This window comes from Lygodium microphyllum, unplaced genomic scaffold (genome assembly GCF_053477565.2).
Source record: "Lygodium microphyllum isolate KBCC unplaced genomic scaffold, Lygodium_microphyllum_v1.1.10 scaffold_46, whole genome shotgun sequence".
In the NCBI taxonomy this organism is placed as follows: domain Eukaryota; kingdom Viridiplantae; phylum Streptophyta; class Polypodiopsida; order Schizaeales; family Lygodiaceae; genus Lygodium; species Lygodium microphyllum.
Window position 1 is genome coordinate 1009412 of NW_028229529.1, and position 14725 is coordinate 1024136.

Genomic DNA, 14725 nt, shown 5'->3' on the forward strand with positions numbered 1-14725 from the left:
AGTTCAAATATCTTTTATACAAGTTCCATTACTGAGTTCTTGTACAAACAATCCTACAATTGTGATTAAAGTCCTTAAATAACCATTTTAGGTTAATAACCTTTATCTTTTAAGAGCTTTAGCCTTGCACGTCTGTTACACCAATTACGTATATTGTAAGCTTGGCAACACATAGCATGCGCTTCATGTGCCGACTACATCTTGATGCTCATTGATCTCATAGATATTTTACAACCCACTAAAAAGACCCCATGTAGCATTTGTTGTAGCATTTTTCATCAAGATGTTTAAAATATGGTCAATATAAATAAACTTTATTGTAAATAGTAGGGAATCTTCACGTATTTGTATCTCAAAGTAGAGAGATGCATGATCAAAATACAAGAGAGTTCACTTGAACCATATGTTGCAAGTAAATCAGCTACATTCAACAAATACAATCTACATGATCTAGCCTAGTATCGTGGTAATACAACATGACATTAGATAGATTTGCATTGTAGTCTAACATAACTTATTCACTGTTCAAAAATGAAGCCTACTTATCCTTGCAACTCATCAATTAACAATTGGGAAGCAACCAATTCCAAAATAATCAAAGCATCAATTTGATCCATCCAACATAGTGTTCACTCTCGCAAGGTCCCCTCCAAAGTGTATATATCTACTAAACACCCATGGTCCAACAAAAAATTCTCACAATGTACATTTATGCTGATACCAAAAGATCGAAGTGAGAGAGTTGTGTAGATATTAAACAAGTGTATGTTAAACAAGGAGTTGATGCAACCCAATGGTCCTACATTGCTCATGCAAATGAGAACATGTGTTTTTCAAATATCACTACAAATAAAAATACACAACACCTGTGGCACAAAAAAATTAGACCTCAACTTGAAATAGAGGTATCGACAGAAGATTGAATTATGATATCTAAGGCAAGCATGTAACCACTTCAACATTCTCATCGAAAAAAGTGAATGCGAAGAGTTAAGAGGGGCTTTGTGAAAAGATTTCCATATCCACCTTGTCTTCTCTCATGGCCTTGAAAGTGTCTTGGCACTCTATTATTGAGCTTGATGCAGAAACTAAAAGAAAGTCTCCTCTTATAATAATGTCCAGAGAGTGTACATGTAATCAACCTCAAAGTTGAAACCTCTATTTAGCTACTTTGATACTCTGAACTTCTATTGTCCCTTATTACTTTTGTGAATACGAGTACAAATAGACAGATCAAGCAATCAAATCCATAAGCCTACCTTATTGCAGCGCTCTGACCTGTGCTTTTGTTCATCTTGTTTAGAGAATTAACTTGATCTACACAATTGACTGGGAATACTTTAAAAATATATACAAGCACATATACAAAACAATCCCCTACCATACTATCCAATTGGAATATGCTGAATTAAATATGAAATGCCAATATTATTTTGCATGAAACAAAGCTTGCCAAAAAATTTGAAGTCATCAAAATGCCAACAACCATATTCCTCCTAGCTTTCACTCAAAATTGGATTCACCAAGGGATTCCACTGTGCCAAATACACAATAGCCCACCTAAAAAAACAACCAAAAAAACCATCAATATTATGAAACAAAACTTAAAACCACCAAAAAAAGATAGTATCATGGAACACTAAATAAAACCAATCCAAAACAAATCAGTATTATGAAACCTGAGGATGGTCCATGAATAATGTCACTCATTCCCCAGCAAATCAATGAATAGAAATATTGCACACTACCCTGGAGTGCAAACTATAAGCATATTCTACTAGCATACTCAGTTGTAAGCCTGCAGCAATTCACAGACTTTGTACCAAAAGCAACCCAATATGATCGCAACAGTTAAAGTTCCAATCAGTGTGCAAACAATATGTACATGTACATCTATCTGTCCATACACTAACTCTTCAAGGGGTCAAAAAACAGTATAGTCACCCCAACAAGACTGGAACTGGCCTGGACTTCCTGACTGAAAGCTAAACTACATAACATATTGTCGAAAAAGCTAAGGTTCTAGCTCTAAACCTAGCTAAACTAGTTAACCAAGAAACGTGTTTCCTATGTTGGGAAATGTAGGAAACGGGCAAGCATTTCAGAAACATAGGAAACGTCCAAATTAATTTTTACGATCAAATATTTTCAGTCCACCCATTTTTAGTTGGATCAATTGATCCATTTTCTGAGTCAGATCTAATCATTCATTATGGCCTATTATAAGTAGCCTCCTTACCCTTTGAAGGATCCATGATTGGTGCTTTTTTACGCTTTTTGGTCATGACATCCACAATTGGTGCAAGAACATGCAGTTCCATTTACTTTCAGTCCAGACTCCTATTTGTTGATTGGGTCAAACTCTTTCGGCTTGAGATTCGTAATTGCCAATGACACCTAATTCAAGGCTTGTAATAATGAACAGTGGAATATGGTATATTGTGTATGTGTTATGAAAACTGTTGGTTTGTTGATTGTTCACTTAGATTTTGTATACAATGTTGAATCATGTTCAATATATGTTTTGTTGTGGACCATGGGACTTCCAAGTATACTTATATGTATAAAATTTCATTAATTTTCATATTGAAAAAAACACATTTCTTATGTTTTAGGATCCTCATTGGAACTTGGGAAACCCATTTCATACCTCCCATTTCTAAAACCCCTGACACCTATGCCCTCCGGTCATACCCCACAGCCAAAGAAGTCCTCCAGGAAAACCTGCAAAAAAAGAAAGAAAGAAAGAAAATAATGCTTCCCTCGCTGTTCTCTGCCTGTTCGGGGCCCGTCAATCTGCTGGTCAGCAAAAGATGATGTGCCACAGTGTAGACAAGGATTATCTGAGGCAAGAAGGGTGCCATAGTGCCAAGCAGAGTAGCTGATTTGAAAACACGCTCTCCAGGGTGTGCAGGCTGAAACCCAGCTGTAAAGGGCTGTAAACAGCCAGAAGAGCCTGGGAAAGTATGAGCCTGAAGTAAAGCAGAGATCAGGGTCTGCAGTGATGATGCAAGCACCTGTGACCGGCCACCCAGCAGGTCTGAGATGGCATCTAGCTGTCATACAAGTCCCCAGCCCAGAAATGCGACAGAAAATGGTTGCCTACCTGTCAATGAAGCCACCCAAACTGAGAAAACAGCCACATGCTGCAAAACGCAGCTCTAGGAACGGGCTCCAACAGAAAACCCAGACTAAGATGGGTATGTCTAGCACCAAACATAGCTTGTAGGGGAATAATTCAGGCCTCCCTGCACAAGAAGTCTGTAAAAGCAGAATCTGCAACAAAACAACAGTTTAGAGATGTCCCCAAATGGCTGGAGAATGGACACATGCTCCTCTGTCAAAGTGCAGTGAATGTAGAAGCATATGGACAATACTAAACAATAATGAACACAAGAGAAGAGGGAGAGAGAAAAGAGACAGACGAACCCAGAAATCTGCAGCCAATGAATGCTGAAATGAAGAAGGCAGATATACTAATGGGATGTCAAAGTATCTCCTCGAGCCGATCTCTCTAACCACTTGAAACACAAGTCGGTGTGGGCAAGCTGACTGTTGGCTATAAATAGCATGAAAAATAGCCATAAAATGATCAGGGTGGCCAGCCAAAACTGGCCGTCCAGCAGCCAGATCTGACCAACTGCTCATAAACAATGCCAAAAAATAGCAATCTGCTGTAGAGCTGCCACATGGCGCTGCCGCCTCCCCCAAAACTGTCTGACCCGCCTGGTAAAAGGTGCCCGCACCTGGTGGCTGCTGAAAATGCCAAAACCTGACGGGAAAGGTGCAATTATGCCTAAGAGAACTAATTGTACCAACTGTAGCCCGATAATGCCAATCCAGGGGATCCGCAGGCAGTGAATCCGCATGGGCCGTAGCCTTCCAGTTCGGATCCATGGGAGTACAAATACCCTTGCATCCCTCCATAGCAAATGTAGCCAAGAGCTCCTGCACATACCACTGTTGGGAGATAAAAACCCCCCCGGAGTCTGCCAAATCTCATGACCTAATAAGAAATGGAGAAGGCCCATAACCATCATCTCGAACACCTCATGTAGTGCCTCCTTTGTTTCATTGACCTTCTAGAGATGGTCACCTGTCAAGATAAGATCATCCACATAAAGCACAAACAATGCATGCCAACCAGATGAGGTGTGGATATACAGCTGGGGATTGGAAGACAAGCGCCGCTACCCTAACTTCCCTTGGAGGAACAAGTCTATTTTCTTATTCCAAGCATGCCTATTTGAGGCCGTAAAGGACCTCTAACCTATACACCTGGCCATTGGATGACGAAAAACCACAAGGCTGATCAACATAAATCTCCTCCTTCAAATCACCATTAAGGAAGGCAAACTTCATTAGCATGCCTATTTTAGTCATGTCAATCTGTCATCTCCCGGTTATGAGCTCCTGTCAAAGTTTGACAGAGACAAGGGAGCTCTGGCATTTTAGAATGCATTTCTCCTATTTTAGGCCCTTTTCCTATGTTTGTTAGTCGATCTACACCTCCTCTCAGTGCCTATCTACTTCCAAACTATCCAGGATGCCACCTCATTATTTGTCCAATTTTGCTATGCAGTCCGCGGACTGCATTTATTACAGCCCTCGGTTTACTTCCAGCAAATCGGTCAAATTAGGACCCTTTTTTGCAAATCATCTAGATTCGGTTGTCTTTAGCTATGTATAGGCTATAGCTAGTCACTCTTCACTTTGGCCATCATCTTTTGTAGGTTGCTCCTCTCACTTTTACATTCTCCTCCCTCTCCCGCACTACGGTTGTTGCCATCATCATTTCCAACCTGATCTAGGGCCCTCACTAATGCCTCAAGCTACGTGCAAAGACTAATCAATCCTCCCTTTGTATTCAGCATTCGTTCTCAATCAATGCAAATTTTATTCCTTCTTCTTGCTGCCTCTCTTCCCTTCTCACTATGTTCATGTTCCTTCTTTCGTTGCATACTCTCACATGGTATCATTACCTAAGAGACAACACAATGCAGTCTATCTGACAAGGAGACCACTCAGCCCCAAAACGCAAGCATCAGCCCTTGAGTTTGCTGCAAACGCATTTATTGCTGCATGAGGTGACACAACTGGACTGAAGCGACATCGTAATCCTACTTGGCGGCGGCTGGCAACAGCTTTTTGGCTGCAAATGCAGGTTAGTGACAGTCTTCTCCAATCGGTGACAACTTTGCAGCAAGCAACAGCATATTTCCCTCAAGCGGCACATCTACACAACTTTTGTAGCTGATTTCCTCCTTTCCCCATGCTATTGCCAACCAAATGCAGATTTTCTTGGGTAATTGCAGGTTTTCGAAGATGTCTTGACACCAGTTTCTCAACGTTGATGACTCAAAGGATGAGGTTTCTCATCATTCATCTGAGAGACCGCGCAATTATCAAAGATTTGAGTCCCCCATCCAAACTCCTCGTTCAAAGCAACCCTCTCCTCCTCCCTCCCTTAATGTTTCCCATAAGGCTCGGTCAACTAGTGAAACCAGCCTTCCTTCTTGGAATGGGTGGTGATAACCTGATTTAAGAGTTAATTACAGCAATAAATAAATGTACATAAAATGAAATACACACTTTACCATAACATTCTTGGACAGTAGACACCCTGTTGGCCCCAAAACTGGCGCCCCTTGCGGTATTTCTTTAGCTTCATTCAATTGGAAGGAGTACAACTTGAGATTCTTCAATCTCCTCCTGCTAACCAATTGTTCTTGTTGTCATAAATGACCAGCAAAGCTTTTGGGTCATTTGCCCCTTGATTCACCCAGGACTTCTTCTCCAATTTGACCCTTGGCTGGCCAAATGCTACCCCAAATCAATTCGGGGTGGGCTGGCTCCTGAAATCCCTTGATAATCCTCAATTATCAGCTGCTGATTTCAGTCCCTTGAGCCTTCAATCTCTGGCACGGATCCCAAGGTGGCTGCTAAACCCTAATTTCTGTAAATTAGGGTTTACTACAGAAATTACAGATCAGCCCACCAAAAAATGGCTGAAATCTCCTCCAAATGGCTGAGAATTGTTGAGAATGGTTGAGCATAGGCTGAAGGAGATGAGAGTGCTGTAGAGAGAGAAAATTCTGAGATTTGTCATGAAGAACTGATCAAAATCAGCTGCTGCCCTGTTGTACCAGCCCCAAACAGATGCACCAACAACAATAGGAGCATCAGAGACTGTGATCTTCAAGAGAAAGTGCATCAGCAGCAATTGCCAGCTTCCCAAGATCTAGAATATGCAATCTCCATCACCAAAATGGTCTCCAATGGCTGGGAAATGGCCCCAAAAGCTGGCAGGAACAGTCCAACAGCTCCAAAATGAAAAAAACAAGATTTCCCTCTCCCTTCAGCCCTATTTAGCCTTTCCCCCACTTGCATGGGAAAGTCTTGCCAAGTGGCAGCTTTCTTAATTCATATTCAGTAATTTCCAGTCATTTAATTAATTTTTCAGTCCTTAATCCATGCCCAAAAAATTGACCTTGCCCATCCAAAAATTAATTAGCTAGGCCATTTGCAACCCAAAGTGGTCCATGGCATTAATTGACCCTTGGACAAGCATTAATCCATTAATTAATGCCTAGTCCCTAGTGTCACCACTGACACTTAATGGCCAATTAATGGTCCTAGGGGCAAACTGGCACCAAAATTCACCTAGAATCTAACAAGTGTAACTTGTTACAACTTTTGCCTTTGACACCCATCTTTTTCACAAGGTCCTTGGGCCTTCAACTGTAAAAAAAGTAGCTTGCACCTCACATGTGCAACACATGTGCATCTTTTAATTGCACATTTGATTAATCCTTTAATCAAATGTCAATTAAACATAAGCAAAGCATCAAATCTTCACCTCCTTGTGACAAATAGCAACAGTCCAACAGCTCCAAAATGAAAAAACGAGATTTCCCTCTCCCTTCAACCCTATTTAGCCTTTCCTCCACTTGCATGGGAAAGTTTTGCCAAGTGGCAGCTTTCTTAAACCATTTTCAGCAATTTCCAGCCATTTAATTAATTTTCAGAATTAATTAATTCTGAAAATTAATTCAGCCCTTCATCCATGCTTAGAAAATTGACCTTGCCCATCCAAAAATTAATTGGCTAGGCCATTTGCAACCCAAAGTGGTCCCATGCATTACTTGACCCTTGAACAAGCATTAATCCATTAATTAATGCCTAGTCCCTAGTGTCACCACTAACACTTAATGGCCAATTAATGGTCCTAGGGGCAAACTGACACCAAAATTCACCTAGAATCTAACAAGTGTAACTTGTTACAACTTTTGCCTTTGACACCCATCTTTTTCATAGGGTCCTTGGGCCTTCAGCTGTAAAAAAAGTAACCTGCATCTCACATGTGCAACACACGTGCATCCTTTAATTGCACATTTGATTAATCCTTTAATCAAATGTCAATTAAACATAAGCAAAGCATCAAAATTTCACGTCCTCGTGACAACTAGCCTGAAGATGCCTTACATGGCACCCGCTATCCAAGTGCCCCTACTTCCTTCTTTGCCCAAAGAGGACAAATTGGATAGTTCCAACTATTCTCTATGGTCATGTAAAGTGGAGTGCATTCTTGACACCTTCGACCTATAGGATTTTATCTCTCTCCCTATTCTCTGACCCGTGGAAGATCCTGCACATGGGACATCAATGGATGGTGCAGCCCTTTAGAATCGGCTCAACTCTTGAACCCAATTATGAGTTTACTGTCAGAGTGCAGCGGTGCGGAAGCGTAGGACTGAGAGAGAGAGAACGCAGAGAGAGAAGAGAGAGAAAGAGACAGTGGACGATGAAGATCTGCTGTATAAAGAATGCTGAATACAAAGATATACACGGGCGCAGTGCGCTGGACTGCGTGTCTCCACCTTGACGATGCAACCTGCTATCCACCTCGAAGTCCGCTGCAGTCTGCACTGTCTGCTGTCTAAAATCTGCGAACAGAGACAGAATCTGCGCGTCACCGGTCTGTAACCTGCGAGCAGAGAACTGTGTACTAGACTGTTGAAAGTGCCAGGTATATCTAGCCGAGAAACGGGGGAAATAGGGCGCCAGAAATAGCCAGGCGGCTGCTGCAGGTCGGACTGCCACGTGGCAGTCCGACTGTGCAGTCCGACTGCATGCAGTCCGACTGCACCAGGCCACCTGCTGCCCTGTGCTGATCTGATCTCTAACACCCCCTTTCAGAGCCTGGGCAGGGCAGAAGCCTGAGGGATCTCGAATGTTGCCGAAGTAGCGCCTGAGGAAGCGCCTTTGTAAACAAATCCGCAAGATTGTCCTCCGTCTTGCAATACTCCACAATGATAGTCTCATCCAGAAGCTTTTCGCGGATGAAGTGGTACTGGATCTCAATGTGCTTCGTCCGGGCATGAAAAACAGGATTCCTTGCCAAGGCAATGCAACTCTCATTGTCACATCGCAGCAATGTAAGACGAGTCTGGGGGCACCCAAGCTCCTCCAATAATCTCCGAAGCCACACAACCTCGCATGTGGTGGAAGACGCGGCCCGATACTCCGCCTCAGTAGACGAAAGGGCTACCGTGGGCTGCTTCTTGCTACTCCATGAAATAACACCTGCACCCAAAGTAAAACAGTAACCTGTAGTAGACCGCCTGTGGTCCACGTCACCGGCCCAATCCGAGTCGCTCCAACCTGCAAGTACAAGATCTGACCCATCTGTCCCTGCGGGGTAATGAATCCCTAAATCAGACGTCCCCCTCAGATACAGAAGTATCCTCTGAGCAGCCTGCCAATGCACCGTCGTAGGTTCACTCATGAACCCTGCCAAGAGCCCAACAGCAAAACATAGATCAACCCTAGTGTTGAGAAGCCAAATCAAAGACCCAATCAACTGTCGATAGCGGGACGCATCCGCCAAAGGAGAAGCTGAATGGGAAGTGGCCTTCCAGTTCGGATCCATAGGAGTAGAGAGGGCCCGACAATCCTCCATCTCAAAAGACACCAAGAGCTCCTGTACATATCTCTGTTGAGAGATAAAGATCCCCCTCTGAGACTGATAAATCTCATGGCCCAAAAAGAAATGGAGTAGACCCAAATCCGTCATCTCGAACGTCCGATGTAAAGCTGACTTCGTCTCCTGGACCTGCTGTGCATCAGCACCTGTGACAATCAAATCATCAACATATAATACAAACAGCACACAACCATCCTCGGAAGTGTGAACATACAGCTGCGGATCGGCCTTGGACCGCCGATATCCCAACTGAGATTGGAGGAACGAATCAATCTTCTCGTTCCATGCACGCGGGGCCTGCTTGAGGCCATACAAGGCCTTCTTCAACCTGTAGACTTTCCCATCTGAAGATCCAAAGCCAGGAGGCTGCTCAACATAGATCTCCTCCTTCAAATCACCATTGAGGAAGGCCGACTTCACATCCAACTGATAAACAGGCCATCTCCTATGGCCAGCCAAAGCAAGAACAGCTCTAATGATCGCCATACGAGCTGTGGGGGCAAAAGTATCATGACAGTCAATACCTGGGCGCTGTGCAAAACCTTTAGCAACAAGGCGAGCCTTGTGCTTATCCAAAGTACCATCGCTGAGGTATTTGGTCTTGAAGACCCACTTGACTCCAATCACCTTCTTCTTCGGGGGGCGGGGCACGAGTAACCAAGTGCCATTCCTCTCAATAGCCTCCAACTCGGCTTCCATAGCTTTCTTCCATGGGGCGGACTGTAAAGCCTCCTTCACGGAGGTGGGCTCTCGATCCTGCATAACACGGGTCATCAAACAATAGTTGGAGCAAACAAGCTCCGTAGAATGTGCCTGGTGCCTCCGTGACCGCCGCGGACCATCCTGCGGTCCCCACTCCTCAGGAACCCCCTCGATCCCTGAATCACGGAGTGTGTCACGGGCCCAGCGAGGAGGAGGCCGAACCTCCCCTCGTCGTTCTCCATCAGCAGAAGACTCTGGAATATCCACCGGTAGTAACTCCTCAGAAGTGTCCAGTGGAACAGTAGCCTCTGTGTCAGAAACAGAATCATAATCAAAAGGCACGGGCTCCAGTGGAACTGTAGAAGGAGCCCAACTCTCCCCTGGATCTCCAAGAACGGGATGCTCCTCACCCGTTGAAGTAGCCGGAACCTCCACAAACCGCACATCACGGCTAGTGTACACATCCCGCTTAACGGGATCATACAGTCGGTAGCCTTGGGACTGGGAGCTGTAGCCAACAAATACCTGTTTTCGGGAAGCCGCTTCAAATTTATCACGGTGAGCCTTGGGAATGTGAACATAGGCATCACACCCAAAGACTCGAAAGTAAGAAACATCTGGCTTCGTCCCAAAATAAGCCTCAAATGGGGTCATCCCTTCCACGGCCGAAGTAGAGGATCGATTAAGGATGTGGACTGCAGTAGCCACAGCCTCGGCCCACAGAACCTGAGGGGTCTGTCGGTGCTCCATCATGGTGCGCGCCATCTCGATCACACTGCGGTTTTTCCATTCAAGAATACCATTTTCTTGAGGAGTATTGGTATTGGCAAACTCCTGGTGAATTCCTCTATCTGCACAAAACCGAGCAAACTCATTAGAAACAAATTCACCTCCCTTGTCGGATCGCAAGGTCTTCAACTTCCGGCCTGATCGGTTCTCCTCAAAGAGAAGCCAATCCTTGAAGTGCGAGAAAGCTTCTGACTTTAGTGCCAAAAAGTAGGCCCATGTCATCCTGCTATAGTCATCCACGATCAGCATGAAGTACGAGCTCCCACGCAAGGACTCATTCCTCATAGGGCCACATAGATCCGTAGATACTAGCTCTATCGGTGAAGTAGACCGCCGCGAAGCTGTGTGGGGAATGGCATCCCTATGCTGCTTCCCCCGTATGCAGGAGACACATGGCTGCTGGCTCACCACTATATCCGGCAACCCTCGAACAAGCTATCCACGTGACGCCCTCCAAAGATAGTCATAGTTCAGGTGACCAAACCGAGCATGCCATAACTCTGACTGTGACTGTGAGGTAAGAAGAAGAGTAGAGAGGGTGGTGGAAGACTTCAGTTTGTAAATGCCGTTCTCCTCATATCCGGATGAGAGAACCTTCCTCGATCCACGATCGAGGACTCGCACCGTAGTACTGTCAAACTCCACCAAAAGGCCAAGGGAGCAAATCTTATGAACTGAAAGGAGATGGTACCCTAATCCTGGTACATGCAAAACCTCTGAGGTATGGGTACCACCTCGTCCATCCGGAATAAGCTGCATCTTACCCCGACCTGCAACAGAAACTGAAGAGCTGTCTCCAATGAGAATCTGCCCACGCGAGGGTCGCAGCTGGGCAACACCATCTGATGAAGGAGTCATGTGCCGTGAGGCACCACTATCAACAATCCACTCTCGTGCCTGGGGAGCCGTCATCGCAACATCAGAAGCATTCGGTGAAGCGTCCTCAATGACAGCTAGATGAAGAAATGCAGCTGATGAGGGTGCAACCACCGCTCCAGAATCCTTGGTGTCCTTCTTCTTGGTGTCCTTCGTGTCTTTGTCAGGGCAATCCTTCTTCCAATGGCCAGTCTTTCCACAAATATGGCATGTGGAGTCTTTGTCCTTGTCCTTCTTGGACTTGTTATCCCCCTTCTTCTTCTTTTGGTCCTTCCCCTTCTTCTGAGAGGCTTGACCTGTCAACGCCTCCGACTTGGAAGCATTCTGTCCCTTTAACTGGTCAAGCCTCCGACTTGGAAGCATTATGTCCCTTTAACTGTTCCTCTTGGTCCAAGACCATAGGAACCAACTCTTCCCACCGAAGAGTAGACTCTCACCCCGAAGCAATAAGGGCAGAGTAAAATGTACCGAATCGTGGCGGTAACTGGAACAATAGTGTGATCGCCATGTCTTCGGAGGAAATCGGCTTCCCCGCATTCTGAACCTGCATCTGAAGCTGCCTTAGCTTGTTAATGTGTTCCCGTAGCGAAGAAGACTTATTTACGGACAAGGTCCGCATCTGTACCTCCAAAGAAACCCTCTTCATTAGGGTCATCCGATTGTACATCTGATCAAGCTCCAGCCATATCTCCCGAGCCACCGTCAAGTGCTCGATGTGAGCGATCACGGCTGTAGTGCATGATAGAAAGAGAAAGGATCGAATCCTGGCATTCAGTTTGTCCCAATGAGACTGGGCCTTGGCCAACTCCGCACGAGCATCGGAAGAGAGTTTGGACTCATCTCTTACCCAGGGCCGGTCAATCTCCTCCTATACCAACTCCGCCAAATCATAGGACTCAAGGATGGCCAACATCATGACGCGCCAAATGCGGTAGTTGTCGCCGTCGAGCTTCTGATCTGTAGGAAGAGCCGGTAAGACAGGCACCTTCCGGTCCATTATCGCCTGGAACTCCAAGTCCATCTCTATAGACATCTTCACCTGCAATGCCTTCACAAACGCAAAAGCAGCCCCCTCTGACTGGGAAAACTCAGCCTGCTAAGGCTCTTCCGCGTCCTGAAGCTTCTTCACCCGCTGGAGGTGATGAAAAAGCAAAACCTGCACTTGTAGGCTGAAAACTCAAACTTCCTCCGCGACAAACAGCAGTAAACAGCAGCAAATCCACCACCTGTACTCCTTTCCTGTGCGCCCACACTCGTTTCAGCCTTGTTCCAAGGCGCAGCTCTCCTGTCTGCCCTTAAACGCAAAAAACGCAAATTTGTGTCGCGATGGAAACTCCTCTTCAGGTTGATTCTGTGCTCAGTCAGCCCTCAAACACTGCTCTGATACCATGTCAGAGTGCAGCGGTGCGGAAGCGTAGGACTGAGAGAGAGAGAACGCAGAGAGAGAAGAGAGAGAAAGAGATAGTGGACGATGAAGATCTGCTGTATAAAGAATGCTGAATACAAAGATATACACGGGCGCAGTGCGCGGGACTGCGTGTCTCCACCTTGACGATGCAACCTGCTGTCCACCTCGAAGTCCGCTGCAGTCTGCACTGTCTGTTGTCTGAAATCTGCGAACAGAGACAGAATCTGCGCGTCACCGGTCTGTAACCTGCGAGCAGAGAAGTGTGTACCAGACTGCTGAAAGTGCCAGGTATATCTAGCCGAGAAACGGAGGAAATAGGGCGCAGCCGACTGGCTGCTGCAGGTCGGACTGCCACGTGGCAGTCCGACTGCACCAGGCCACTTGCTGCCCTGTGCTGATCTGATCTCTAACATTTACAACATTATGTCTTGATTCATGTTCATGGATTGAAGACAGTAGCACAGATGAGAAAGAAGCTTGTATCTCCTTACCATCGAAAGACGTTTTCCCATAAGATCTCCTTGTAGAAGAAGCTTCAAATGCTCAGTGTTGATGACTCTCCTTCTATGAAGGGTCACATCAATAAACTAAAGGATATGTAGGACAAGCTTGCATTCCTCGAGAGGAGGATATCTTCGAAAGATATGGCCATGATTCTACTGGCTCAACTGCCATCTCCTAGGTACGATGTTTTCTACACTAGCTTTCTAAAACGAGAACCCGAGATAAGCTTCTTTGATAGGAGCTTTCACCACTTGTCTTGGAGCACGATGCACATCTCAAAGAGGTGGGGACTGGTAGATCCGGCTCCATGAAGGCTTTTACTGCAAGTTCACGAGGAGGAAAGAAGAAGGGAAAGCCCCTAGCTAAAAAACAAGAGGACAAGAAGGATGATTCCAAGGATGAGAAGTAGAAGAAGCCCAAGTGCCCACATTGTGGGAAGGGCACTCATCCTGAGAACAAGCGCTAGCAGAAGTACCCCTGTTTGAAGCCCAAGGAGTAACCCAAGGATTTGAAGACTACATCCGCTACCACTGAGTCTACCTTCGTACACTTGTTTGAGATGGAGGATATGGCACTTACTTTTTCTGAGGAGAAGCCTTGGCTCATGGATAGTAAGGCCTTTTACCACATGACTTTGACTTCAAGACATGAGATCTAGAGGGGAATCTGTCACCACTAGTGACAACTCTTCAGTCCCCATGCATGGGGTGGGGACCATTCCTTTATTTCCAATTAGCATTCTTCTTCGACCAAAGTCCTCTATATACAAGATTTGGGTTTTAACCTTTTTTCTTTTTACGGTCTTACACAGCTAGCTACTCTCAAGTCATCTTTACGCAAGATGCAGCCACAATGGAGAATGAATCTTCAGGAGCTACTCTTTGGATAGATACATAGGAGAGTCGACTCTATACCCTTACAACCCTTGTTGCGCAGTCTTCTCACAAGCTTGGACTGCTTTGGTATGCTTGTTATAGGGATTTGAATCTTGATGCTATTCAACCAGCTTCCAAGAGGGAGGTGGAGGGACTTCCAAATTTTCCTCCTACACACACTCTTGGCCCTAGCTACTTCAGGGGCAAACAACATAGACAACCTCATCCTCAAGTTGCTACTCGAAGGGCTTCTACACCACTTGAGTTGGTACATACCGATCTTTGCGGACCTATGGGCACGGCCTCTCTTGAAAAGGCCAAGTATCTTATGCTGATTATTAACAACCTTAGTCATTATGTGTGGTCCTATTTCTTGAAGTACAAGAGCAAGAAATACTCCCACTTCTCCAAGTGGAAGGTGCTTACAAAGAAGCAAACCTCTTTAAAAGTTCGCAATGTTTGAGCAAACCATAGTGGCAATGTTGTTCTAACCTATTTTCTGAGTTATGTAGAGACCACAATATTCGGGTGGAGTATTCCCATCCACACCATCCAAAAATGTGTGGTGGAGCGGGCCAATCAAAC

The 14725-nt window shown here is 45.3% G+C and overlaps 1 protein-coding gene across 4 annotated transcripts in view; it reads right to left on the reverse strand.

The window, feature by feature from the left end:
- Positions 1 to 1383: 1383 nt before the first annotated feature.
- The window catches only part of LOC148008923 (V-type proton ATPase subunit e2-like), a 63652-nt gene continuing 50310 nt past the window's right edge, over positions 1384 to 14725 (reverse strand). The window contains exons 3-4 of one of the 4 annotated variants that reach the window (XM_087673917.1): positions 2651 to 2724; positions 1384 to 1560 (exon numbers count right to left, since the gene is read on the reverse strand). In XM_087673917.1, coding sequence (XP_087530043.1) covers positions 2676 to 2724 — 49 coding nt within the window. In that variant the 3' untranslated portion in view covers positions 1384 to 1560; positions 2651 to 2675. The other 3 variants (XR_015689885.1, XR_015689886.1, XM_087673916.1) reach the window with 3 other exon arrangements.